General features: G+C 39.8%; 1 protein-coding gene across 13 annotated transcripts in view; it reads left to right on the forward strand.

Annotated features, from left to right (window-relative positions):
- Positions 1 to 25,258, forward strand: part of UNC80 (unc-80 homolog, NALCN channel complex subunit) — a 228,312-nt gene extending 203,054 nt beyond the window's left edge. For 7 of the 13 annotated variants that reach the window (XM_032354642.1, XM_032354649.1, XM_032354653.1 and 4 more), the window contains 11 exons: positions 364 to 487; positions 1,214 to 1,423; positions 4,572 to 4,756; positions 5,331 to 5,496; positions 6,815 to 6,994; positions 10,492 to 10,630; positions 13,115 to 13,171; positions 20,403 to 20,484; positions 21,391 to 21,502; positions 22,094 to 22,293; positions 23,110 to 25,258. In XM_032354642.1, the coding sequence (XP_032210533.1) occupies positions 364 to 487; positions 1,214 to 1,423; positions 4,572 to 4,756; positions 5,331 to 5,496; positions 6,815 to 6,994; positions 10,492 to 10,630; positions 13,115 to 13,171; positions 20,403 to 20,484; positions 21,391 to 21,502; positions 22,094 to 22,293; positions 23,110 to 23,376 (1,722 nt within the window). In that variant the 3' untranslated portion in view covers positions 23,377 to 25,258. The remainder of the gene's footprint in view (positions 1 to 363; positions 488 to 1,213; positions 1,424 to 4,571; positions 4,757 to 5,330; positions 5,497 to 6,814; positions 6,995 to 10,491; positions 10,631 to 13,114; positions 13,172 to 20,402; positions 20,485 to 21,390; positions 21,503 to 22,093; positions 22,294 to 23,109) is intronic. The other 6 variants (XM_032354643.1, XM_032354654.1, XM_032354651.1 and 3 more) reach the window with 3 other exon arrangements.
- The last annotated feature ends 2,212 nt before the right edge of the window (positions 25,259 to 27,470 follow it).

Below are 27,470 nucleotides of genomic sequence, written 5' to 3' on the forward strand. Positions count from 1 at the left end.
AATGGAACAGATGGCAAGTTCTCATTTTTCTTCTTTCTCTTTTACTGCTAAAATATTTTTGGTGGACACATGGAGCCAATGAAAGGGGATATGCGGTTGTTTTTGTACCAAGCCAAAAGTATTACGATCTTACATTTAATATTCAAGATGTTACTGTTTCTTTAGGTCTATAACTGTCAGTTATGGCAAGCACATGGTAAAGTATCAGTTTTGAGCGAATCTCATATGTTGTGCTATTGAACTCAAGAGTTTCCAGGAGCAGCCAACAGGGAGTCACCGTCTCCATCATGCTGTGAAAAAAGCAAACATACCGAATGGGTGTGGGGGTCAATTAATCTTTTTTTTTCTATTATTGCTGCACAGGCTTTAAAAGAAGATTTTCCCTTAAGCCATGTGATCTCCCCATTCACCAATCAAGAGCGAAGGGAGGGGATGCTTTTAAATCTACTCGTCCCATTTGTGCTCACAGTAGGATCTGGAAGCAAAGGTCTGATTAATTTAACTAAAGGAAATTTATCACTGTGGTGTCTTCTTAAGTGTCAGGCTGTTGTTTCTTATTCTTTTTCCCCAAGAAGGCCGTCACTGAAGTCGATCCAAATGATTGAAACAGGGTTATCTTAGGAAAGAGAATTTTTCTTTCACTTCCATTTAGCCACCCTGGGTCAAGAGTTTCCCTGCTCCAGTTCCTAGAAGACCTGTCCTTCCATACAGCAAAAATCGGGAGACCACTGTTTCCGTTAAGAAAATGGTATTCACTGAAATACAGTGTGGTGTGAATTGACAAGTAAATGGACTTTATCATTTCCTGCCATTCGGGTCAGTCTAAACCCTGCCACTGCTGTTACATTTCAATCTGTCTTCATTACCTTTCCTTCTTGGAGGATTTTTCTTTTTAGGAAAAGCTTATCTCAAATGTAGAAACGATACGTTGTGAGTATTTGAGCAGAAAAGAGAAAGGAGATTGAAATGGTAAGCAGAGATTTGGCTAGGAATATATACGGCCTTGGCTGCTGACTATGGAGAGAACACCCAGTATCAGGAATGCGGTGTCTGTCCAGAGGAGAAGCTATACTTGGTGGGGAAACACCCAAATTTCTAGAGTGTTCTAGTTTGGAACTGGAAAGAGAGCTAAACTTTTCTGGGTCTGATGTGCAAAGCCTAGCTCATGACTTGCTTTTCTTTCCGCTTCCGTCTTCCGAACGCTGCCCCGTAGACAGCCCATGGCTGGAGCAGCCCGAGGTGCAGCTGCTCCTGCAGACGGTCATTAACGTGCTCCTGCCGCCACGGATCATCAGCACCTCCAGGAGCAAGAACTTCATGCTGGAGAGCTCCCCCGCCCACTGCTCCACCCCTGGGGACGCGGGCAAAGACTTGCGCAGGGAGGGGGGGCTGGCCGAGTCCACCAGCCAAGCCGCGTATTTGGGTGGGTATGCTCCCCACACTCCCCGCCCACCCCCATATACGTGTGTTTGTGCATGTATGTGTATGACGTAAGGACTTCACTGAGCGTGTTACACCTCGACTCAAAACGATTTTAAAAGACCTCAATCCGGAAAGTATTTAAAGAAGCCACTTGAGCAAGTAAGAAGCATCACCCTTGCAAAGGAGTCGATACAGGCATGCCAGTAAACATATGCCAAAGAACAAAGTGCTTTCCTATCTGTGGTGCCTGAATTTCTTGGTTGTTCTTCTCACAGCATCTGGGCATGTAAGGAAGGCATCTGCAGTAAGAATTCCTCCTTCCTGATTGAAGGAGGAGATCACTACTGAGATTATCATTGATAGTGGTTAACAGATGTAGGCTCCACTAGTATATAGGGACATAGCGCCTGGGACTCACTGGTCTGTCATCTATGTGAATGGAGCCCCTAGAGTAGGGCAGTCTACAACCTGGACAGCAAGACATGGCGGCCTTGTGCTACATCCCTTTCCTAGCTATTTTTATTCTCTTATGATAGAATCTCTAATTATCCATCCTGATTTTCACTCTGGAGAGGCCAGTCAACTTGTTCTCCCCTCAGAGGTTTACCGCTTTCTTTCTTGCTTCACTCCTACATTTCCATCACCCAGTCCCTACCTTTAACTTGATCCTGACCCATGGAACACTGGAGGGCTGCTCCTTGGCCCTAATTAAACTAACACGGGGGAGAAGACTATTCCTGCCATAGCATGGAGAATAAGGAGCCCTGGCAGTAGAAAATCTCAAAAGCACCAAGTTGAAAAGACCGTGCCCGACATTTTTCAATTTATCAAAGCAGATCTTGGTATGGGGAGTGTAAGATGAACCACACACACTCGTAAAAACAGGTCCTTGGAGTCTGGCGTGTGTGAATTGTTTGGACTGTATCATAAGGGGAAATATTTGGGATGCCTGGCTGGCTCAGTCAGTATGGCATTGATCTCAGGGTTGTGAGTTCATATTGGGCCTAGAGATAACTTAAAAAAAAAAAAAGAAAGAAAGAAAGAAGAGTATTAGAAAATCATGTGATTGACAATGAAAATGAAAATGAAAACAAAAGAAATAAGAAAGCATTTGCACAGGACCTGACAAGTGTGGGGCTGAGTTGCCAAAGCCATGAGAATGTAAGGTTCCAATAAAATCTAGATTGTGGGACCAAGGCCTGCGTAAGGTTTGGCACTGCACGTAAGATGATGGAAACAAAAGGCTTAACACATAAGACAAGGCTAGGAGAAAACACTTGACGAGTGATTGTTTTCAGGTCATTATACTTTCTGCCTTTTTAATGAAGGTGGATCCTTTGGTTCCTTGGCCAGGCTCCTGGACCTCTGTTTCAAATTGACTTTTACATTTATTTTGAACACTTAACTGTGTACCAAGCAGTGTTTTCTATACTTTGAATCCTTAAAACAACTCTAAGAAGTAAATGTTCTTCTACTTTTAGGACTGAAGAGGCAAAGGCCCAGAAAGGTTGAATAACTTACCTAAAATCACACAGTTAATAAACGCCAGAGCCAAATTCCAAATCCATCTGGCACCAGAGTCCCTGCTCTTGAATGCTTTGTTATCCTGCTTCTGAGTTGGGCTGATGAAGGTGAAGGTGAAAAGCAGAAAGGCAGAGACCCAAAGAGGGCTAACAGGCACCCAGCAGGAGAAATGTCCCTGGGATCAGGGTAGGAAAGAGGAGGAGGTGTTTTTGTTTTGTTGTTTTGTTTGCTTTCTTTTGTTTTTTTGTTTTTGGGGTTTTTTTTTTTTTTGCTTCCCCCCCCCACTTTCATTTGTTTGTTTAGTCGGGGGAAAGGAACTGGGATGAACCATGGCTGTGAAAAGTGAGATTTTGAGGACAAGGGTAAGGGAGACTTACAACATCTCTCCGTGTGATCTATGGCACGTTTTCCCCCCGGAAATGTCCTAAATACACCTATTTTGGTATATAAAGGTGTGTGTGACTTTGAGGGTTGTAAGGAGTTGGGTTTCTGTGTCTTCTTGCTGCTGAGACGGGCCTTAAGACAGGATCAGGAAGGCCCGGTTTCCCTTGACTGCCCCATAGCAGACATCACGTGGACAGCTGAGGGGTCAGAGGAGGCTCCTGCAAGAACGTTGGACATCCTAACAATATTCTGGTTTGTCCTGACACAATGTTTGGGAATCTTCTTCGTACAAAATAAAAAAATAAATAAATGTAGATTGTGACAGGCTTCCAGACTCTGAGGAAGGAAGAGATCTTGCAAAAGAAATCCAGCAGGGTTTAGTCATCAGCGTGATGTGCAATGTGAGGGGGAAAGGAGGGAGAGAGGTGGTTTTTTTTTTTTTTAAAGATTTTATTTATTTATTTGACAGACAGAGATCACAAGTAGGCAGAGAGGCAGGCAGAGAGAGAGAGAGGAGGAAGCAGGCTCCCCGCTGAGCAGAGAGCCCGATGCGGGACTCGATCCCAGGACCCTGAGATCATGACCCAAGCCGAAGGCAGCGGCCCAACCCACTGAGCCACCCAGGCGCCCCAAGGGAGAGAGGTTTTTTTTAATCTGGAAGGATCTACTCAAACACTTTTCCTGGTTACCTCTGGGGAGTGGTGGGGTAAGAAAGCAAGCTGGGAAGGGGAAAACCTTTTTCTATTTCTAAATGTGTGCATTTCTGCATAGTTTGATTTTACTTTAAATAGCAAGAATATATTCCCTCCATGCTTAAAAGAAAAAAAAAATCACTTAACTCACCCATGTTTTAGTTTAAGATATGAGTGGTATGCTGGTATTACCATTAAGCCACTGTGACAGAACTTTCAGAAAGCAAAATATTAACCCCACATTATGTTTAGGAAGCATCTCCCTTTCCATTCCGTGAACCACTTTGCTCTGTGTTTTGCAAAATAGTAGTTAAATGTACTTAAGAAAGGGAGCTATATTCTCCTGATCAGAATCCAAACAACAACAACGAAAAAATCCTGACTTTTGATGTGCGAACACTCTCTTAGGAGGGCATCGAGGTTCTTGGGAACACGGAGACAATTGAGAAATTCAGAAAATGTTCTGACGCATAAAGGGCTGTGGATGTGGGCTGGGTTCCTCGGCAGCACCAGGGTGCCGGCTTACTTTTCTCTTTTCCCGGTGTGAAGCGCTGAAGGTGATTCTCGTCTGCTTCGAGAGGCAGCTGGGAAGCCAGTGGTACTGGCTGAGCCTCCAGGTGAAGGAGATGGCTCTGCGCAAGGTGGGGGGCCTGGCCCTGTGGGACTTTCTCGACTTCATCGTGCGGACCCGAATCCCCATCTTCGTGCTCTTGCGGCCGTTCATCCAGTGCAAGGTGTGTGTGCTTCTCCAAGAGGTGCCGAGCCCCGGGGATGCGCACGGTGTTCGCGGGACACAGGAGAGCTAGTTAGGAGGAACTTCTAATACTGCATTTGTAAGAGAACAGCTCAAAAATGGATCCCAGAGGCTCCAATGTCTACCAGTACCTTCGCACTGAGAGTGTCTTAATAGTCTGTAAAATTCTGCCCTCTCTGGACTCACCACTGCCCCCTAGGGAAAAAGAAAGGGAAAAAAATTGGCCCAAGGGTAGGATCTGGGGGATGTCCTCCATTCTTCAGTGACATGACAGAGACCCAAATTAAATAAACCTAGAAAAGGTGGAACAGTTAAAACATACCCCCCATCCTCCCTCAGTATTCAGCTACTGTGTTATTCTTCTCATGCCCGAATTTCCTGGAGCACTGATTCAAAATGATGTATTAAGAGCTTCCTATAGAACGCACTGTCCTGAAAACTTCATTTGCATTACCTTATTTCAGCCTCACAACCAACTATGAAATAGGTACAATAAGTAGCCCATTTTACAGATGAGCAAATTGAGGACCTGAGAATCCATACCTTCCTTTCAGCTTCTGGCCCAACCAGCAGAAAATCATGAAGAGCTCTCCGCCCGGCAGCACATCGCCGACCAGCTGGAGCGACGCTTCATCCCACGCCCGCTGTGCAAGAGCTCCCTCATCGCCGAGTTCAACAGTGAACTCAAAATCCTAAAAGAGGCAGTTCATAGTGGCTCAGGTGAGTAACCGGGGGGTATCTTGCATCGGTTTGCCTCATGGAACTCGCACCTACAAAGAATGCCCATCCAGGTCACCACTCTTTCTGGAACCACGGATGAGGTAGTCATGTAAGTTCGCTGGCAGATTGGACCATGCGATCAGTGCCAACAAAGCAAGGGGTATCATGGGATTTTAATTTTGCTCTTTTCTAAACTTCTTTTTCCCAATCTTCATTTCAGTAGTGAAGCTCTTTTTTGACTATTTAACTAGAAAAAAAGTATTGAAATGCTTGCCTTCGCTTCCTATTTGGAAAGGAGAGGAATTTGCATTCTTTAAATCTCTGTTATTTTTAGATGGTTTCATAGATGTTATTTCACTTAATCCACACAGATGCCCGCAAGGTGCATAACTGAGAGTCCGCTTAAGGAGTGAGGACACTGAAACTCGGTAGAGAATAAAGTATCTGCACACGGAACTAGAATGATTGCTTACAAACCCTTGATCTTTTACAGATCGGGGGAGGAATGGTTTAATTAGAGCTGGCAGGTCAGGAGGTCCTTCCTTTACATTATTTAAAAGATTTTCTTTTGAGGGTGCATTGTTTACTTCTTAACAGTTATTAACAGGAAATTACTAGGAGGGAAAACAAATCATTATCTGCCATTAGAGGGCAGTCATTATCCATAAGTAGACTATCATCCGTGTGGCTTTTTTTTTTTCCTTCCTAAAATGTACTATTGCTTCCGATATATTTTGACAAGTACAATCCTAGTGAAATCTGCAGAGTGCCTTTCAAATATTCTGCTTTATAATGAAATAACGTGACACATTCAAGGGGATAATTTGTAAGTTATAATTTCCAGGAGAAGAGAATGCGAGCACAGTTTTATGTATTCTGATTGTGGTTGAGAAGTTCCTATCAGACAATGCATTTATTCCTCCTACATGCTTGTGTCAGGAAGGTATATTCCTCAGTAAAATCTGCCAGGATGGAAGCTTCAATTCATGTCAAAATTATTTTGCATTCTTCTAGCCTTCACATTTCAAATCGAAAGCAATGAGAGAGGAAGCAATGTCAAAGCATTTTACATTATTATATTCCCCTAAGGAAACTGTTCAGTTATGAGTAAATCAATAGCCAATTCTTCTTTTTCTTTTTTAAATCTCACTTCCACTTGCTACTTTATCTTAAAAAGACTGCTTACCTGGGACACACTATGTAACTGGCCTTTCCTAAAAAACACAGGTATCCTTGATACTAGGGAGGAGTTTGAAGCAAGCATTTGTTTTCTTTTGAGACACTCACCATGCTTCTCCTTTGGTCTCTCCACCCCCAGCCTACCAAGGGAAGACGTCCATCAGTACTGTGGGCACATCCACCTCCGCTTACCGCCTGAGCCTGGCCACCATGTCCCGCTCCAACACGGGCACTGGCACTGTCTGGGAGCAGGACAGTGAGCCCTCCCAGCAGGCTTCGCAAGACACCCTGAGTAGGACTGATGAGGAAGATGAGGAAAGTAGGTCACTCCACAGGATGGGGTAACTGTGGGGGTGGCATGTGGGACCCTGGTTGGCCATGCAAATGAGGTCTTGGGAAGGAGTGCTGCCATTCTGACTTTTTTTCAGTACTGGTCCCTGGTCATTTTTACAAAAAGGATTTAAAGTGGAATTGTGGGGCACCTGGATGGTGGAGTCGGTTAAGTGTCGGACTCTTGGTTTCGGCTCAGGTCATGATCTCAGAGTCGTGGCATCAAGCCCCGTGTTGGGCTCTGTGCTCAGTGGGGGGTCCGCAGGAGATTCTCTCTCCCTCTCACTCTGCCCTCCTCTCACTGGTGCTCTCTCACTCTCTAAAACAAATAAATCTATAAATAAAATAAAATAAAATGGAATTGTGACTGATTCCATGATTCCTACTGCCCACTCTTCTAGAAATTCCTCAATTGCCTTGGTCATTTGGAAGGAATTCAGACAAAAGTAAATCTTAAGGGACCCCTACACCTGGAGCTTATAAATTCAACCTTTTCTACTACTCTCATTTAAATTGTACTTAAGGAACTAAGAGAAGTGTTTATTCCCCTTTCTCCTGGCCATTTTGCTAAGAGGATTAACTAGCACTCACAGGTCCCCATCAGGCAAGGAAAACTAAGCAATGCATCTACTCAGGACTCAGAAAAGACCAGCTGGCTATACTTTCTAGAGCATAAACCAATAGGCTGTCTTGAGGGACTACAACCCAAAAGGAAAATACACCCCAAATTTGAATCAAGAGTGTTCCCAATGATGGAGGTGGTCCAGGAGCTTCTAACATTTACACGTAAGATTTGGAGTCCTGAAATGAGACCAGTCAAGAACATGTTTTATATGTATGCTTAATAGGAGTAGGTTTTAAAAGTAAGAGTGAAAGTTCCAATTAAACACCACGGTCATTTAATTATTTTTATTGCCTTGATTATTTTCTAGTTGTGACTTAAAGATACTCTGAGGGGTGCCTGGGTGGCTCAGTCAGTTAAGCACCTGCCTTCGGTTCAGGTGATGATCCCAGGGTCCTGGGTTAGAGCCCCACATCTGGCTCTTGCTAAGTGGGGAGACTGCTTCTCCCTTACCCTCTGCCTGCCGCTCCCCCTCCCTGTGCGCTCTCTCTCTCTCTCTCTGTGTCAAATAAATAAATAAAATCTTAAAAAAAAAAAAAAAAAGGACACTCTGGTATAACATTTACTTAACAAAGAGTGTTGTCAGTGCCTTAAGAATGAAGACAAAATCTGGGTCTTCACCCAGAGGCTCTCCATATCAAACAACAAAAAGCCCCATTCTAAACTAAATTAGGAAAAGTAGGAGTTGAGTTTGGAATTTTAATTAACTAAAATGAATGAAAGTATTTTAATTCCCTATTAGAGTTGGATGTGGAGGAGAGGAAAAGAAAAAAAAAAATGCAGCCACATTTCCAGATTTGGTATCAGGGTTAATCAGATAATGAAGTGAAGATCATGTTGTCCTTCACCTGACCTACAGATACACTTGTTTCTAAATTACCCTGCTCATTGTGCAAGGAAATACCCTTAAAATTGTAATGGGAAAACTTGAAAAATCTTGACCAAGAAAACAAAATGAGAGCAATAAGGATCAGCAGTTTTTATATTCAGTAAGTCCTAGTAATAGTTCAAAACTTTAGTAATATCTATTCTTCTAAGTGGCTCTTCTAAGTGAAGTAATGTCTCCCAGCAGGCTTTCTTTCTTTTTTTTAATTCTGGGAAATGATACCACCTATCTTTAGTAGAGCTGAATATCTTTTGTAGGTAACCTCCTAGCCAGAAGGAAGGAGATATGGAAGAAAGGTAGAGAGGAAATAAAAAGAGATATCTCTGATTGGGAGCCCTCACTTATACCCACTGACGAGCATGCAATTTTTGGCTATAATCTCTGCTCTTGGACATCACAACCAACCCAGTGGAAACAGAGTTGCTAACAAATGTGTGGTTTTAATGTGGGTGTGTAGTAATTCATATGGGCTGGGTATAAAAGCCAAATGGCTGACTGCTTTCATTTAAACTATTTTCCCATTCTGTCATCAAACCCATATTAAGACCTAACAGGTACAAGATGAGGTATAAGGAAGTATGAGAAAAAATATGTTCTCTGAGATCTTAGATCGAGTCCTGTAGAGGAGATGACAGACATTTTCAATAAAGAACATTTAATAAAAGGGTGAATGGAAAGCAGCATGTAATTAATCATCAAACAAATATTGAGAGACTGTGAAGTGATTTATGAGTTTAAATAGGAGGAAAAATCAGTGAGATATGGGAAAGGACTTTGTAGAAATGGCTTTATTTACGTTACCATGTTTTTCATGTTTTCAAGGCACCTTTGTTTATTCCCTTCTCTGTGAACACATCTAAAAAAAGAAAGCCATTCTATAACATGAATCAACTTCAAGTCAGTCATTAGTAACAAATTAAAATTTCTGGCACTTTTCATATACACCTTTTTGGTTTGAAAGAAGTTTCATTAGAAATATGACCACCTGGGGTATTTTAAATAAAAGATGTCAGATGACCTTGTATGGTAGCATAGGTTAACCACAATGCTACATTAATCAAAATATGTTTACTGTTCAGGGGTGCCTGGGTGGCTCAGTTGGTTATGCGTCTGACACTTGGTTTTGGCTCAGGTCATGATCTCAGGGTCCTGGGATCAAGGCTTGTGTCACACTTAGAGTAGCATCTGCTTGAGATTCTTTCCCTCTCCCTCCCCCTCTTGCTCTGTCCCTCCCACTGCTTGTGTGTGTGCTCTCTCTCTCTCTCAAGTAAATAGATAAATAAAACCTTTAAAAAATAAATAAAAATATGTTTACTGTTCAGCAACAAACAACATTAACTCACTTAAAATGAGGCCACCTTGTCACAAATACTGTGTTAAAGCTAACTTTCATATGGATTTGAAGATACTGGTTTTCACTTCATGAAGAAAATAAGACTGTCTGTGTCAAGTTTAAGACTTTAAGTGGAAATAAGCATTTGTGTTTTTTTAATTTTATACGCTTTTAAATATTTACCCTAAAACAATCTGAAATAGTCTTGCCCTCAGCAGTCTAAAAATCATTAAATGTACTGAATATAGTTTTTCAGTGTCAAAAAAATATACTTGACTCACTTAGTAACAATATTCCTTTTTGCACTATTCTCAGAACGTTTAAAAATTTTTAGCCCAGCTTTTCTGAAATCGGATGCCTCTTGTCTTTCACAAATAATTTTCTTGTAAAAATGGACAAGATGTTTACATGTATTTCATGAAGGCTGTTGGAGGGTGGGAGATGTGTGGACGTGAAAAGTTGTTTGTCCCTTTGTACAGATTAAAAACTCAGACCTGTGGGAGTCTTACATTATGATAACTTAGCTTTAGAGAGTACCCTAAGGTAGAAATCCAAGCCAAGGATGGAACCCAAGTACAAACTCTGTTTGGGTCTTCTGATTGAGGTCGTAGTTTTATAACGCTGCATTCCTTTGTCCCCTATCAGATGACTCTGTAAGCATGCCCAGTGTGGTAAGTGAACAAGAAGCTTACCTCCTGAGTGCCATTGGAAGGAGGCGGTTCTCCAGCCACGTCTCTAGCATGTCTGCACCTCAGGCTGAGGTGGGCATGTTACCCAGCCAAAGGTAAAGAGCCATGGATATCTTATACTCTGCATTTGGGGGCAAAGGTAGAATTCCGAAAATTCACTTTTATTGTTCTAAAAAGGCCAAAAGAGAAGCTGACGCTCGTGTTTTTCTGTAGACCATTCAACAAAGGACTTTTCAATGCAGGCAACAGTTTGCAGAGAGTTTTCTAAGCCAGGTCCCAGTTTCTGATCCAGGCATTGTTTCAACTTAAAAACTCTCCAGAAGTCTTTTCTTCTGGTTGTCAAGTGACATTTTCATATTTCACCTATATCATTAGCTAAGCTAATAATGAGTACCTGGCGAGTGTGTAGGACTAGCTTGATATATGTGGTGAAGTTTAGACTTTTGGTAGGTCACAAGTATTTAGTTGGAGGTAGTGATGCTTAACCAAGCAAAAAAGGACCTATGCCACTATGTGTGACCTTGGGCAGGTCATTTAACAGGGGCCAACAGTGCTCTTCTCTGTGAAAGAAGGAGGTCGGCTAAAGTGATCTTTACAGTACATTCTCTCTAGTTCCATGATTCTGTGACTAAACACTGTAAGACATTTTCTTTATGTGTTCTCTGACCTATAAGAACATACATAAAAGTTCCAAGATATATAGATATAGATATGTCTCAAATATAGAAAATGATCTGATGTAAGAGTCAAAACATTGTCTTTTTCAGAGCCAATGATATTTTCACTTAAGAAACTGAATTCTTTCAAAGAGTTGGCCTTATGTGTTTTTGGCTAGCTTATTTTATTTTTAATATCTACAGGTTCAATGTGGTATACTTCATACATGGAAAATAATAAAAATCATAGTACATTCTAATGTCCAGATAAAATAAGTTTTGTGCAGAAATAATTACCCTATGCCCAAATCCTTTAGCAAATAGTTCATGAACTTTACCAATGAAATAAAATTTGTGAAATAAAGTCTAACTTTGGAGAATATTAAAAACTAGGGGAAAATGATTTAAAAAATGACTAATAAGTAAATTTCATACTTGTAAGAAAGCAATATTTTATGTACTACTTGGTTAATACAAAAATTAACAATGGATAAGGGTTACTATCATTGTTAGAGATTGTTTTACCTACCTTTTGGTAATTTATCTTTAAAAAGGAGGTCTTTTAAATAAAATGCATGAACAAAACTAGAGCTAAACTATAAAATCTCCCCAAAAAAGGATATAAAGTCATACAAGCAGTTAGTTTTGGTAACTATCAATTCATTTTTAATTGCTAGCATGTGCAAGCTTCTATCAAGGATAAAAGAAAAGTGTCTAGCAATTCTTGTAAAAGTTTTATTTAAATTAAGGAATTGTAGGAATTTAGCATAGAGGGTTTTTGGCGATTTACCTTAAACTAACCAGACCATCCATTCCCTTTGTACATATTCATTAAGAGGTTAAATTGTTTCAAGGGAGAAAGTTTATTCTCTTGTGGATATGCTGGAAATACAGAAAAATCATATAGTTAAGCCTTTCGGTTTGAGTTATATTTTGGAAGGCTAGTGAAGGTAGTAATGTCTATGTGCATTAGGGAAAGGGACCCTCTGTCTGGACACAGAAACCATTTCTATAGTGTCCAATTAGGTAAACAATTGGTAGGGTAGGCACTCCATCTTTCTAAATATTTTCATTCCTTTCAATTTAATAAGTATTTATTGAGTGCCTTGTGGGTGCTTGCTTAGCCTGAGGCTAGGTAGTGAAGTAGAGAGAGAAATTATGACACAATTTCTGTTCACAAATCCCCAAATCAGCTGCATGCAAAGAACTCAGTAAACTATTTAATTATTCTCTCACCAACCTGACAGGTTTCTTCTTTTGGCATTCAATTCAGTCCCTAGACGGTGGAGTAAGGAGGTAAATGAGAGTTCCAGGTGACTCTTCTAGGGTTATCTTCCTCTCATTGGCTGTTGACTTGCACTTTCATCGCAAAATTAGCAAGGGAAGTTGAGCTCTTTCTTTGCTTTTCTTAATGGCATCAGTTCCAAGAGTTTGGTTGTGGCAATTCATGGTAAGTGGCTTCTGTGTGATAATGTCACAACACGTGAGAAAGAAGCAGCGTCCTGATCGATGAAGAATCACGTACATCATAAGACAAATGGAAAGTAATAACCACTCAGACAAATGGTCACCAAAGGAACGATAGTCTCATCTTCTATGGATTCATTCCACAATGCATTTCAGAGCTCATGTGTCCCTTTGGAGCTCATTTTTAAGTCCTAACTCTTGACCAATGAACAGATCACTCCTCTGAGAGTCGCACCCACCCAAAGTCCCTCCTCCCCCATTGCCTCGAGTCCTATGTCTTGACAAACCCAGCACAAGGTGAAATGGTTACCTGTCTCCTTTTCCTTCTTGTTCTGTTAAATTTATTTATTTATTTTTGGCTCTTGGAAGCAGAAAATTGCATGCCTTTTTTTCTTTTTCTTTTATTTGTTTGCATTTTCTTTCCCTAAATGCTTCATCTCCCTACCCCTCCTGCAGTGAACCTAATGTCCTCGATGACTCCCAGGGCCTGGCCGCCGAGGGCAGCCTCTCTAGGTACAGTGTCAACGCTACCTGTCTATTGGTGTCTGTGCTGGGAAACTAGCTGTTCCCTGTCTCCTCCGTCTCTCTGTCTCTCTGTCTCCTCTCGCCCCTTCCCACCCCCGCCCCCGTCTTGATACCTATTTCCATTTCTTGCCCTTTGTTGCTCATGAACACAAGAGCCTGGAAGTCAAAGGTGTAGCCTCCTTCATTTTCAGTTTCAGAGCTCAATCACAAATGGCTAAAAAACTTACTTAAAAAAAAAAAAAATCCGTGGAGTTCTTTTAAGGGCTTGTCCCATGGATGTCTAAAAAGTTTGATATGCTAAATGTTAATTTCATCCCATCGAATCATTCCCTCCCACACTGATATCCCTTAAGAATTGTTTTTCAGAAGTCTTTTAATACAACTCCCCATCATCAAGAAGCCCCTTATTAAATCCAGACAGGTCTTTTAGTTCATAGCATGGATGGTAAGAAAACAAACAATGCTGCTATAATAAGAGATGTGATGTCGATATAATTTCTATAATTCCCTCTCTTTGATGCATGCCATGTGGCAAGCTATTATAGTAGCTTGTTCAAACAACACTGATAAAAAGAACGTCTGTCCCAGCACAAAGATGACTCCAAAACTTGCCATGAAATGTCAGACACGGACATTTCTTGGTAAGTAAGAGAAGTCTTATGATGCAGACAATAAGATATCTTGACTATTGGTTTAAGGAGTCAGAAAGGGGGACTGCACCTTTAACACTCAGATAAACCACGTCAAACATTCCTAATCTTGTGCTGTTGATTCACACCTCTCAACTAATCCTCATTAGGGGTGATGCTTCTTGTTCATTCTAACAATGCCTTAGTTCCATCTCAAGAGAAAACATTCCCTTCCAGGTCTGCGTTACATAGTGCGTACAATACGTTTATTGCTTTATCACAAAGATGAGGAAATGTTGAGAGGCTGTTCCTGTGACAGGATATTCTTCGTTTTCTTTTTGTTTTCTTTGCATCTTGTTCAGATTTCACATTTTCTTTGGCAAATGAAAATGGGAAATTTAGTCCATCATCAGGTGTATCATTTTTTTTTTTACTAGACTCATAATTCACAGCATTCATTTGTGTTTGCGAGCCCTTGCCTTGACAGATCAGTCTCTTACTGTTGGTAAATGTGGACGTGCTGCAGAGTGCAGACTCAAGTCCATTATCAAGAGCTGTGGGGGTGTGGATGTACAACACAGTCCTCAAGATGGTTTCCCTTCATTGCTCACAGTGGTTGAAGAGATTGGAACTGAGTCTAGCACCAGGACCACTACTTTCAAAGAATGCATTTGTTTGATGCTTAAAATTACATGTGAGATAGATGAACCTCGCTTAGAAGAGAACTATAATGTCCCTCCGAGTGTGGAAAAGATTAAGCCCTTTGTTGACTTCCATTTGGCCAACTTTGTCCCAGGGCTTTTCTAATTAGGCCAAATTCTACTCTTGCTAAGTAAAAATACTAGTCCGGGTTTGGTGACAGAAGGCAGGAATTTGAGTTGACTTTTATAAACTTTCTAAAGGATTTGGACCTCTCTGGCAGGTTCAGGGTTCAAATTGCTGAACTTGACAGTATCAGAACCAGTCTGCCCTGGATCCTGCACCAGTGGGAATAAACCCAACGTTCTTGCTACATAAGACTGTTTCAGTGCCAAAACTATAGCTTTTATCTACAACTGAGTTAGTCAGTCATGTCAGGACTTCGGAGACTGTTTTAGACCAACTGTTGTTGATCTGTTGTTCCTATAACTGGCGAGTTTTGGTTCTGGGTGTTACTTGCCCACACTCGGTGGTGGTCATTAAGGAAAGAGAGGACGAGGTGTTCACTTGGATTCTAAATAATTCTGTTAATGCAGAAGCATCCCATCAGCCAGTAGCACATCCACCTTTGCCAGACCTTGCAAATTGTATTTCTTGAACTCCATCATGTCACCAAGTTCTCTTTGGAGGAGAGGAACTTTTGGTATTTACTAAGAGGTCGGTTTATAAAATAGGATATGCACTTATTTATATTTGGTTTCCAGACATTCTTATATTTGGCATGAAACTTCTTTATGTTGCAGACTCTTCGGATCCTACAGAAACAGTGGGGATCAACCATGGCAGTTATATTGAGCACGTATCTGAACACTCAGGACCTAAAATACACCCAAAGTAGTCCTAAGGAAAATCTGGCTCCAAACCTTAAAGATAACCAGGAAGCAGGGTCCTGAGTGGCTCAGATGGTTAAATGTCCGACTCTTGATCTCAGCTCAGGTCTTCAGCTCAGGGTTGTGAGTTCGAGCCCAGCGTTGGGATCCATGCTGGTTGTGGAGCCTACTTACAGAAAAAAAAAAAAAAAAAAGAATACCAGGAATCATGCCCAAAGGAAAGTAATACACCCTGCTTCTCTCCTAACTCCCACATGTTGGCAAATGTTCTGGAGATTTGCTTTTGAAAGAGCATTTATTTTAGGTGAAAGGGAAAAGTTGGCCTGAGGGACAAATGAGGAAGAGACCAGAATAACTAGGGTGACCCGACGAATAGGTAGAAACCAATAAAAATTATGTAGACCTTTTGAAAATTTCTTTCAGGATTTTTTTTTAACCTGTACTATCTGGTTTCTTTTAAATATTTATCATAAGAGGTATCAGCCTCCTAGAAGCACCATTCTATGGAGCAAAGATTCTTTCTTTTGGAAATTAACACATTAAAAAAGAGTATCCCATCCTCTTCTGTTGAGACTATTACTCTTAGAGGCATATAAACTCACTGCAGATGTTCCGTCCCTGTTCCTGCCCCCAGCTACACACACTGTCCATCGTGTTTTCTCCAGAAGAATTAGACATACAGAAGTTACTCAAGCACTTGGCCTGGATGTTTATACTTGAAAATCAGATTTTGTTCGAACACGTTAGAATACTTTGAAAGACAGGAATTGACAATCAACTCTTATTTTTTTTTAAAAAAAGAGATCATAATGTTATTTGATTTTGTAAGGGTAGTTTTAATCCCAGTGAAAAATAAGAATGTGGCTCCAGTTTGAACAAGACTATGTAGCCTGGGTGAGACAAAATAAAAATAACCTATTTAGTAGAACCCATATCATGATCATCCACGTTTCCAAAGTATGAAAACTTGGCAAGTCCATTCCAAGGACTTAGAAAAATATTTAAACCTTTCTCGTGTAACTGAGAATGACCGGCTAAGAAAATATGTGTTGTGATACACAGATATGTCCTTGCCAATGCTGCCTCAGCTCTTACTGGCTATCTGAGATCCAGATGATCCTCCCTTTTTATTCTGATTCTAGCCATTAATCTCTAAATTCTGTGGCATTTAAAATGCATTTTCTCGATGTTGTTGAGGGGGGGTCAGAACAGACTCCCCCAGAGTCTGCCGTTTGGGCATATGGATTATTTTGAGGTGAAAGCACTTGAGACCCTGTGGCATCGAGAGAAATTTCTGTCCTTCTCTTATCCACACAGCAGACTCTATGTTAAGGGACTTTCCCAGAATAAGGGTTATTAAACGAGATCAACTTTATCTGAGTGGACCCATCCGTATGGTAGGTAGGGCAAACATCAAATTACCAAACACCAGCTCTTCTTGTCACCCTGCAAAGTGCCTTCCTTTCTTCTGAAATCCCTACCCCAAGCCCTTCTCCTTAGTTCGGAATGACATGGAGATGTAATTTTGCCTGACTGTCTTTGGAATGTCCATGTCTATGTGGATTCTCCGTACTTAAACCTATGAAATTTGATTTTCTCCTGTTATTCTGTCTCATGTTAATTTGATTCTTGGTCCAGCTAGAAGGACTTCTGAGGGGACAGGAATCGTTACTCTGCGACATTGTGGAGGCCAAGTAAATTTTAAACGATGATCTTTTATGGGGAAAGGGAAAAGTCGAATTTTGTCTCCTGTTTATTTCCCTGTTCTCTACAAATGGTTTATGGCTCCTTTGGTGCTGGCTTTATGCATTCCCATCATAAGACAGTCACTCAGGGTAAATGGCTATGCTTTGTGTCTTGTATTCCACCTCTATATTTCTCTAACCATATTGAAATTGAACCTAAAAGCACAGGTAGAGGTAATGAAAATATGAATTCATTTTCCATGTGCTAGTCTTACCTAGTGCATCCACTTAAATTTTTTATTTATGAAATATATCTATGTCTCAATCTACACACTTTTGGTAACTTTAGATGAATAATATGAATTATTATTACATTTTTATTACATTACTGAATGCTTATCCACCTATCCAGTATTTTAAAAGTACCATTAGGTATATATCTATTTAGGAGATGCATACATATTTCTACACTACACTCCAGGCCCTCAGGCTGAAACAGAGAAAAAGAGGTAATTTGTGCCGAAAATTGTTCTCCTAACATGGTCTGAACTTCACTAGCTTATTACTTCCTTGCATTTTGGGTAAGGTGTTTTTGTTTTTCGTAGACAGTTGAGTCAAGTTCTGACAAGCCCTAAATGCATGTCCTTCCCTAAAATCTGGATCATTGTATGGTTTGCCATAGTGATGTTTTTCAGTGACTCCAAAATACAAAGGATAATTTTAGCTTCAATTGAGAATGTTTTATTTCCTTTTCTCTTTATCGTTTTAAGCAATTATTAACTGTGGAAAATCGACCATTTCTCATTCTCAAGATCAACATTTTCAAGAAAGCAGTTTACTTTAGAGAGGCACTTAGGGCAAACACCTTGGTCTTCTCCTGGCTGGTTTTAGTACTGTACATTCTTATGGTCACAAATCATAAATCCTACAGATGACTAAAATAGTACATGACTTGGAGAGAATTTGAAACTAAATTGAAACTACTTTTTATATGCAATTTGATATAGACCTGAGAGAAAGTAATGTGTTCTGCAAGAATTACTTCCATTTTGAACTTTTCTGGCTGTTTTATTAATGTGCCGTAACTGCACATAGTTAAGCCGGACTTTGATGTCCCCAGTACATCTCTTTCGGGGAGAATATAATGTATTAGCAGGGATATGCTATTTCCAGGGACATGTTCTGTAATTTCATCTTTGATACGTGCATTCCACTGATGAAATGCTCTATCATTTAGATATAGAACAGCTAATTACTGAAGCTGTAAACTTGATTCATTTCTTAGATATAAGCCTCTCTATCCATAGAGAAAATTTTGATGCTTATGATCCTCTCTCAAAATAACCATCATGAAACTCCCATTATGCTTTGACATTTAACACTCCCCGAGGAACGTGTATTTGTTTTCTTGCACCATTTTTTCCTCACAACCTCCGGATTACTGAATTAAAAACAAGACAAGTGGACTGCCTCAATTTCATTTTCTCAGCCCAATTATTTTCAAAACATTTTATAACCCACTTCCTTTTAGCGTTCTAGAAGCAATAAACTCATTACAAATAGCTAACGTCAAACAAAGAAGCATGCTATATACATCCCTTTTCATGTTCCAACCATTTTACATCAACTAACTTCTTTTCTCGACCTTAATGGGAGGTAGGTGGTAAGTATTAACCTCCCTTTACGGCCAAGGGAACTGAGGTAACATGTAGATGTCAACGAAGAAACCATCCCAAAGAAAGCTTTGCTTGGTGTTTGGGAGAAACTTGTTTCTACTCTTGTGCATATGGTGATTGAATACTCTTGAACTTAAAGCACATGTTAAAATATATAATTAATAAGGAGATGTCACTTCAAACATGCCAGCAACATAGTCTGGATTGATTATCAGAATTTATTGCATTGTTCCTTTGAATAATTTTCCATCTTCATAGGAAGGTCACATATGTATAAAAATAATGTATATTGATCTTTTGAACTTGATATTAACGAGAACAAGAAAGTTTAAAAAGCATCTGTTTGGGGGACTCCTTATGGAATTTTGTACTGTGTATCCCAAATGGTATAATTATGATATAATGACATCCTTATTTCATAAAAACTTTAATATACTCCATTTGGGAATCTTTGATTTTCTTCTAGTGGATATATGAGTAAGACTTTTAAAACAAATGACAGATATGACTGTCACCCACGTGACGGTTAACCAGTTGTTAACATAACAGGGAAAACATCTGATTGTCTATCCTGCCACCAATTTCTTTCTCTACAACTGCAATTAGATATTTTAGATAGCTCTTTTTTTTTTTTTTAATGGAAATGAATGAATAGAGTCTTTCTTTTTCCTGGACTGTTGCTGACTCTGGATTCCTCTGTGGAATATTTTACTCTAAAGACAATTTGTAGATGACTCTCCTTTTGCAAAGGCAAAACAGAAATTAATTGCCCATTAACCAAATAAGCACAATGGCATCATCCATTGGGTTACAGTGTTCTCTGGGGCACAAAACATTTCTTCTCTCCACCGCCGTTCCCATTATAAATGCCTATTATGCATGCATGCAGAATGAAAACGGATCATGCGCCCACGAGAGTATTTTCAGCCTCACCCAACACTGAAGTAGCCACCACGGTCAGGAATCATTTTTGCATATAAAATACACGCATACACAGTAAATTTGGGGGGAGCAGCTTTTTGTTTTTTATAAATTGCACAATGTGTTTGAGTGCAGCTACTCGATTGATAAGTTTCTGAGTTCTTCTGATAGCTTGATTATTTTGCCGGCCTTCTAAATCTAAAATCTTTTCCTAAAAACATTTAATTGTCTACCCATGTGACTATTCACTTACTCAGTAGTCACAGAGACTTCAGGCTGCAAACATGTGTTGAATGTGCCCCTTCACCCAAATGGATTCTGTGTCTGATGTGTTTGATATCTGTCCATCTTATTTTCATTTAAATTGAAATTTTAACCAAGGTGTTCCCATTCATGTGATAGAGTTGTTTGTGTTTGTTTGTCACCACCTTTTCCCTTCCCCCTTGGAAAAAAAAAAATTGAGATTAGAATGTGACATCTTTAACCTTTTGGTGGCTTCCAAACCAGGGGTGTGATCGAACCAATGTTTTGTTGGATGATAGACATGGCATCAGTGACTAAAAACAAAATCTCAATTTTGGCAGCTTGGGGCTATGAGGCCTCGTCCTCCCTCCAAACCCTTGAAATCTTTCATCCCAGGGATACTTTCCCAAACTTCCTTCAAAGATAATAGTATCTTTGAAGTGACTGTTTCATAGAAGTGGTTTTGGCTAACACCCACCCGAGGATGGTCGTCTGTACCCTCTCTGCGGTCCACTAACACTGTTGATGCTTGACAGGGTGGCAAGTGTCCAGAGTGAACCTGGCCAACAGAACCTCCTCATTCAGCAGCCGTTGGGGAGGAAGAGGGGCCTGAGGCAGGTAAGCAGACCCAGAAAGGGCAGGAGAGTCATCCTATGAAACGGAAGCTCTAGTTAATTTGTAATGCCCACGTATATGAAGACCGTATTTTGCCTTCTCCCCACCTGAAATAAGCAGTACAGAGCAACTTTAAAACGTAAGTACTTGGGCAAGCGGAGAGATTGGCTTCTATTTTAGTTTTGAGTCTTCTTACTGCTAAAGCTGATTCCTTAGTTGCATAAGCAGGCCTATAATTCTCTTTGCCCCTGTCCAGAAACTTTCTTTCCCAACCAAACATTCTGAGCAAGGAAGATTTGTAAGGAAGTTGATGTAAGGCCTGTTTCTCTATAGAGGCATAGATCCAGTAGACCTTTCTTCTTCATTTCAAGATTAATGATTCAGGTTAAAATCAAAATCAAAGTAAAGATCATCTTTGCAGATTTCCTCAGATGGGGTCCCTCTATTTCTACATACAAATTTCAATGAGACTTTGTACAGTCGCTTCGATTGGAGCTCCCCAACATTTGCATACCAGACACTTTCTCAGCATCTGAAATTTTTTCAACAACCTCCCCTTGAGAGTTAGCATGCGGTTAGCTACAACTTTTAGATGAGCAAAAGCTGATTGATAAGCAATACTTATTAATTTTGTATCCTGAAATTATCACATTGACTATTTTAAATTATGTTAATTAGTGGATACCTAAAGAACTAATAATCGGGAGATAGAATTGGTTAAAGGGAATGCCAGATTCAAATACTCAGTGTTCCATATACAGAAAGAAGTTTATTTTATCAGCTACGAATACAGGTATCCACGGAAACCCTTAAAGGAAAGAATACACCAGAGTCAGAATTCTCTGAACACAGCTTTCTCCCAGGCAGTTAGTGCCCTCTTGCCAGCTTTATTCTGCCTATTCTCTTTAGCTAAGACGTCCTCTACTGTCACGTCAGAAGACACAGACTGAACCCAAAAACCGCCACGGGGCTCGGCTGTCAACCACTCGCAGGAGTATTCAACCTAAAACGAAGCCATCTGGTGAGGCCTCCTGTGTCCCTTCTGACTATATCATTGACTCCGTGTCATGGAACTCAGTCAGGAAGGTCTGCAGACCCGGAGCTCATGCTCAGTATTAGGGAAGAAGTTTCCCAGGCCACTTTAGTGTCTTTACTGCTTTTCACCTTTCCTACCCTATTGCAACCCCATAAGTCTAGGGAAATGGAAGAGTCCAGTGTAAACCACGAATGCTATGACATTTGATTCTACCAGGTTGTGGTTTTCTTTACCCAAGTCAGGAACCGAGTTTGTTATATGTCTTACTGAAGACAAAGAAACGAATGATAGGAACTTTTAAGTCTTGTTGGTGGCTGTTATGAGTGATGACCAAGTTCACCTAATGCTTGATGGAAATCTTGTTTAAGCCATTTATGTAAAACTGATTTTTTCTACCCAAATTCTACTCTTTGTAAGAAGGTGAAATCAAAACATATACATAGTAGTCAAATATGCTCTTCTTTATTAATAAGCCAGCAGTGTCTTTACAAAGAAAAGCCAGGTTAAAGCTAATTATTAAGCCCTGGACAATATATATATTTTTTCCCTATTTACTGCTTTACTTCTGACCTACAGCGGACCAGAAACGTTCTGTGACCTTCATTGAGGCTCAGCCGGAGCCAGCTGCCACCCTTCCAGAAACTCTTCCCGCCACAGGCCAGCCACAAGGCTGCAGTCCAGCCCCATCTAAGAAGCCGGAAGGAATGGGCAAACCAGTCCTCACGTCTTCCCCTGCCATTGTAGTTGCTGATCTTCACAGCCTGTCTCCCAGGCAGGTGAGGACTCTAAAGACACAGGCGAGGCTTGCCCCCTGCATACAGTGTGCCTAGGAACAACGTGGGTATGAAAATTTATCCCATATAGTGGAAGTCTGGGTCTATAACCTTTTGTTACCCAGACGGACAACAGTCCTGTTATCATGAACAAGAGCATGCATATGGTCAGGAATATATCTACTTAAGAAGGAATAAGAGAAATCTTGGGATTCTTTGTTATGAAAAACCCAAAAGAAAATATTTTGCAACTAAAATAACTATTGAAAACCATGATATGACACCTGTTGAAAGATAGTTCAATATAAAAGGAAAATAAATTTCCCCTTTGGAACCTTGTAAATAGCTGTCTCTAGCCTATGAAATGAGAGGAATCCTCTATTCCAATCTTTTTCCTCATCTTTTTGATATTATTCTTGTTGTTTTGATTTTTTTTTCTTCTTCCAATTTTTATAAACAAATTCCCGTAGGCCCCATGTTCTTCCCAGTGGCACTTAACGAAAGCTAAGGGGCAATATTACTACACACGTTCGTAGAGTGTTTAATGGTTAGCAAGCCTTGTAACATCATCATCTCCTCTTATCCTCACAGTCTCCAAGGTAAGCAGGGCAAAAAGATACAGTCATGCTAAAGCTTAGGAAACAGGCTTGCAAGGTGGAAGGGGTCCGTATGGCTAAAGGATTCGTATAAGCTTGCATATGCCGAAGCTAGAGCTGGGACTGGCCGTGTGCCTCCTTGCCCAGCTTCAGGTAGACAATGACATTTTTGATCCTCTTCCCTCCCGCTTATCCTGCCTCTCTATGATCCTTTTGATGACAGAGTGAGCCCCTCCCCGCCGAAGAAGGAGAAAAGAAAGAGGACGCAGAAGTACAAGGTGCTCCAGCCCACGGCCCCCTCTCTGAGCAACTCTCAGACCCTGATGAATTCACAGGCCTTGAGACATCCATCCTCCTACAGCACGGAGACACCGTCCTCCACATCAGCGAGGAACACGGCATGGAGAACCCCCTGCTGTCCAGCCAGTTCACGCTTACGCCCACCGAGCTGGGGGAGACTGACGGAGACCTAGATGAGTCTCACGTTTAATTGCATATCTTGTTAAGAGTGGCAGGTGTAGACAAGATGTAGGAGGGATCGCTTTGCTAAAAGGTGAACACTTTCGCTTGGAAAAGATGAAAACACAGCACTTTACATCCAACGGGTGACACAAATCTCAGTAGATTTTGCTGCTAATGCGCACGTTTCATAAGCATCTTTAAAAAAATCAATGGCTAAGATAATTTGGTTGTGTGAAGACCATAAAAACCAGGGAAGACTAAGAGGAAAGAGCCATTTCACTGCACAATATTTATGATTCAAGAAGCCTTGAGCAGTTAAAAATATATACTATTATGGAGCTGCTTACTTAGGAATCTTAACAAATAATATGTTCTAAAGAGAATGCAATTTTTGAGATTACTCACATTATACATCTCATGCAAATGTTTATTTTTATAGTTTCAAAAGTGTTAAATCAGGTGGCTGTATGAATAGCAATTTACATAAAAATAATCAATAAGGAAAATATTAGTTTGAGAAGACTAATAAATAAGCCTGCAGCCATTTTTGCTTTGATCAACAATACAGCCATTTACAAGAAGGAAAAAAATACTATTTTTAAAGCTGTGGATTTTTCAATATTTATTTTTCAACCACCATTTACATTGCATGTTGTAAATCAAAATGCTAATGCCCTAAGATCATTCCATTTCACAACCACATTAGACAGAAAATATTCTGAAAAAGAATCAGACATAATTTTGAATTAAGAACCTAAACAGCCAATACTACGATGAAAACTACATGTAAATTAATAGCTAGAAAGAGATGGTATTCCTACTTCTAGCCACGACCACATTAATGCCAAGATTAGGAGATATTGGAAGATATGATTCAGTATCCTGTGCCTGCCCTTGAGGGCATATTTTCAGATATTAAGATTATTGTTAGAGTTGGTTCAATAAAATAACTTCTTCTCAATGTTAACAATTTTCCTATGATCCTTTAGACATCTACGTTTATGAGGAAAAATTATAAAGTGAGCAATCTCTTCATAGACAGTCAGCTTGTGTATTTTATGTCAAGAAAAGCATAAAACTTAGAAGGCTCATGAGGCCTTATCTAGAGTGTTACTAATCCTGTAGTAGGGCTTGGCATCATAGAGTTCAAAACCGAATTTCAAAATTTTAACAGTTTACATTAGAAAACTGTTACATAACTACTAAACTTATAAAAATCCATATATGTACCTAAATTGGTGTGGGGTATGTATGCGTGTGTGTGTGTGTGTGTGTGTGCGCGCGTGTGTGTATGCCCACGTGCATTTTTCTAGTACTCCAACTAAAGTTACAGCTTTTGATTACATTGCAATGAATTGAAAACACATTCTGTATGCTTCAACTTCAACTATGTTGACTATGAAAAGTATGTTTATAAAGAGAGAAGACCTGCTGAAGTCACCCAAATCACAAAGGAAAGTTATTTTTTTTGTCAGAATTGCTTATTAAATAGGTATTGCTTAGGTTGTGATTTATACTTTCAAATAGAATTTGGGGGTTTGGTCCCATTTACTGAGAGAATGAAAGATATCTGTGCGTTAAAGATAACAGACAAAATGAAAAATTTCAAATCGAAAGCTTGAGAAAATAGAGGTGGTGTATGGCCTCCTTTAATGTTTTACACAATTTTCAGAATATTTACTTAATGCTGAATTAATTTTCAAGTGCAGAAATATACATATAAAGTGGTTTTATGATTCTTTCTAAGCTGATGTATTTTGCCTGTTAAAAATTATGCTGCTCAATTAGTGTTAGAGGCCTTATGTTTGGTAATTACGAGTGTCTGGGCTATATGAGTCTCTATATATGTGTGCACTTTGTTCCAGTTTTTTGATTCTTGATCCAAATTCTCCACGTATAATTGTATCAAATATTTAAAAAGTAAAGGGGTCAAGGAAAATTGTTGAATATCTGAGAATTCTAAATAACTTTATGTGTACTTAGAAAGTACTGGGCTGTTTTGAACATGATGATACTGGCCTGTCTGCCTTTCAGCCTGACTCCTCCACTCTAGTGTTATGGAAGTCTGTTGGAAACATTTTTAATAAGCTAAGTTGTTGCACCTTGCAAAAAAAGCCTCCACTCTGAGAAACAGGGCCTTATAGAGTGGGAATGTTTTCATACTGGGACTACTGAGGTTTTGCAGATGTGTGCATCTGTTCCCTTTAAGGTGCCCTTAAATGTGTTGAATGTAATGTGTTGAATGTTTATGTGTAATTGATAAAGTATTTATATGTATGTGCATAAGATTGTCTCAAGATGTATTCTCAGGAGTACTGTTACCTGGACTTTGAAAGAATAAATTAAAAAAAAAAAAACAGTTGGGGAAGATCAGAAAAAAATTCAAGATAACAATTTTTTGTAATGAAAATATTATTGAGTATATGACTAAAAATTATTGCATATGATAAATACAGATTGGTCATACTAGATTATTTCTTAAGTTTTGATGCTTAATGATATTTATCTTGTTTAAAGGAAAATCAACACAGGTACCTACCACCCATGTATAAAAAATTGGACTGAACCAAGAGGTTGCTTCTTCTGAAATTATCTTTTGAGAGACCTCAGAATAAACATGTATCACCCATTATAGTGGGTATAGATTTATACTACTTGGATTCAATTAAAGCAGTTCAAATCCTGGATACAGCATTTTCTATAACAAAACATTTTACTTTCATTTTTCAGTATTTGCTGCTTTATATAATTCTATTATATAAGTTATTTGATTTTTTCCAAAAAGGAAACTGAGTTATTGAGTGCATTGGGACAAGTCACTGAGAACCACAGTATCAAAAGGCATAATTGGGCATGACAATAGTGAAGGTAAAAAAAAAAAGTATATGGTGTTTGGCTGTCTGGTTAGGGCCTGTTGTACAGGCTGGTACTAACTGGCTTGCTCTTTCAGGCCTGCAAGAGAACATTAGGCAGGGTGACATCTCCTCCTTTCTTTAGTGTCTGTCCCTTTAGCCAGTGAAGAACATTCTTCACTCTGCTGCCTAGCTCTAAGCCCGTCTAAGATGAGACGAGGGTATTTAAAGGGACCAACAGGGAAAAAGTGTGATAAATGGAATTATAGTCCAAAAGGCAAACTAAATACCCTTCCTCAAGTTATACAGGATACTTTATGAAGTCTCTGGAATTTGCTGCTATCACACCGAGTTATGCTGTTGCCCTATGACCTCACACTTCCAATTCCTTGGCCTTGTCTTGGCAGTGAGCAGAAAGTCCCACTTCCTCATTACTTTAGTGGGTCTAAACTGCAGCATTTCAGAAACAAAGTTTGGTTTGACACTCAGGACAATAAAAACAAGGGCAGAATGTATTTGGAAAAGCTTATGACAAATTTGCTTCTATTATTTCAGGATCGTTTAGCATTACAGATCAATGTACCTCCATATTTTTCAATAGCCACTGTGACTGCAGGATGCAAATCCTTTATTAGCCATTTTATAGGTAAAAACGAAAGAGTGATTACACAGCCAACTTCCCTCAGATGACTTTGAAGTCTGTTATGAATACTGAATGACCAAAGAGCATGGAAAAAAATGCATATGAATAAATACTGAAACGTTTATGAAAGATATTTATGAAAGATATTAAGACCTCTGTGTTTGAATATGCACATATAATAAAATAAAGCTAAAAACATTCAAGATGCCTAATTAAGTTTCATTTCTCATTTCTTGACATAGGGAATAGGTTAGCTCATTCAGAAAAGTGTTCAGTTTGCATGGGTGTGCCTTGTTGTCTCTTTTTAACCCCCACAGTCTGGCTGCAAGTCACCTTTCACTTAGACACTCTCCACTTCTTCCCTCCAGCTCCGGTGGAGTTCCATTTTACTCAAGCTTTCCACCAATATCCTTCCAAATAAAGCAGGATGGGCCACTTGGGAAAATGGGTACCCAGCTTGATTTCTCTGCTCAGATTGTGACATACTGGAATAACTGGTAGATTTCCTGGGAGGAACATGAACGAACTGGTTGCCCTCTGAATGTGGCCAGAACCACCATGGAAGCCAAGTTACCATCAGCTGCCTTTTGCATAGAGTAGAAGTGCCCATTCCCTATAATCTAAGCT

Source organism: Mustela erminea, chromosome 8 (genome assembly GCF_009829155.1).
Source record: "Mustela erminea isolate mMusErm1 chromosome 8, mMusErm1.Pri, whole genome shotgun sequence".
Classification (NCBI taxonomy): Eukaryota; Metazoa; Chordata; class Mammalia; order Carnivora; family Mustelidae; genus Mustela; species Mustela erminea.